Source organism: Lottia gigantea, assembly GCF_000327385.1.
Source record: "Lottia gigantea unplaced genomic scaffold LOTGIsca_12012, whole genome shotgun sequence".
NCBI lineage: Eukaryota > Metazoa > Mollusca > Gastropoda > Lottiidae > Lottia > Lottia gigantea.
Window position 1 is genome coordinate 1 of NW_008707228.1, and position 1,253 is coordinate 1,253.

Consider the following 1,253-nt stretch of genomic DNA (forward strand, 5'->3'; position numbering starts at 1 on the left):
CGGCGTCCGCCCTATAGAGTCTTATAGTAATGGCTGGGGTGAAGACCAAAACTTTAACAGGCTGCCATCCGAAAACTATCAGAGATATAAAGTTGAAATTTGCACTGAAGGTACACACCCATCTGAAGTTGCTGTGTTCCAAATTTCAGCTTCCTATCTTGGAATCTCTGCCAGTTACAGCACTTTTGGTCTCAAACTTTTTCCCCAAACCAAGAAATATGCGATTTTCCTCTCGGAATTTTGGGTGAAACTTCAAAGTCGTATTTCTCCAAACATTTTCAAAAATCCGAAATATCAGTTTGTGACTGGAATTGAGAGTGGGAAGACTTAGGCCTACTTAGTTTTAATTTACATTTTGATTTAAAAGCATCGTTTGAGTAATAGTAAACTTATTTCTGTTTAAATTCTAGGACGAACAGGACGAACGAAACATTCAAAATGATGACTAAAATGTTAACAATTATATTCAGTGTGTTAATTGTGTTATGCTCCAGTTCTCCTGAATGTGGCCCCAATTATTTCGAGGGTGACAAATGGTTTGATGGGTGTAATTGGTGTACGTGTACGGATAATAAAGAGAAGTGTACTAACGCAACGTGTACGGAGTATCAAGATGAACTGGACAATTCCCCCTGTCAAAAACTTGGTGAATCGTGGCGAGACGGCTGTTATCACTGTCGTTGTCTACCGGATGGAATTCGATGTCGAGCGAATAAGCGATGTGTGCATGCTCTAAAATCTGACGATTTGAATTGCCCAGTCGATGGATTGTGTGTTTGTGGTTTAGACGGGGTTCCGTCTTGTAACGAACAAATCATGTCTCGGTTTTCCTTTAAAAATGTACCCGAACTTGGCCCGGACACGTCAAGCGATAAAAAACTGATCCTGAGTTCGAAAGGTGAAAATACATTGAGGCTAAATCCGGACGAGGCGGAAACTGATTTAGGTGACAAGGATTTGCACCTTATACCCACTGACGATAAATTATGTCATCTCGGTCCACGCTGGTATGGGGGCGGCCTCCGGTGTTATTGCGACCCACAGAACGGTGTCGCTTGTGGTAATCCGAGATTTATAGCTAGGAAAGTCGATGGATTTAAGATACGCAGTAAAAAATGTAGAGTGNGTAAAATCTGGGAAGAACGCTGTAGAATCTGCACGTGTAAAAAATCTGGATTATCATTGTGTCGGATTGATCGAGAGTGTACCAAAAATAAAAATATACGACATTCTGTTAAAAGTATAGTGGTTGC

The 1,253-nt window shown here is 41.0% G+C and overlaps 1 protein-coding gene across 1 annotated transcript; it reads left to right on the plus strand.

Moving 5' to 3' along the window:
• Positions 1-438: 438 nt before the first annotated feature.
• On the plus strand, positions 439-1,248 carry LOTGIDRAFT_177026 (hypothetical protein; the record flags this gene model as incomplete). Its single annotated transcript, XM_009048378.1, has 1 exon — positions 439-1,248. A coding segment is annotated over one exon (810 nt), but the record flags the coding sequence as incomplete, so codon positions are not given.
• Positions 1,249-1,253: the final 5 nt, after the last annotated feature.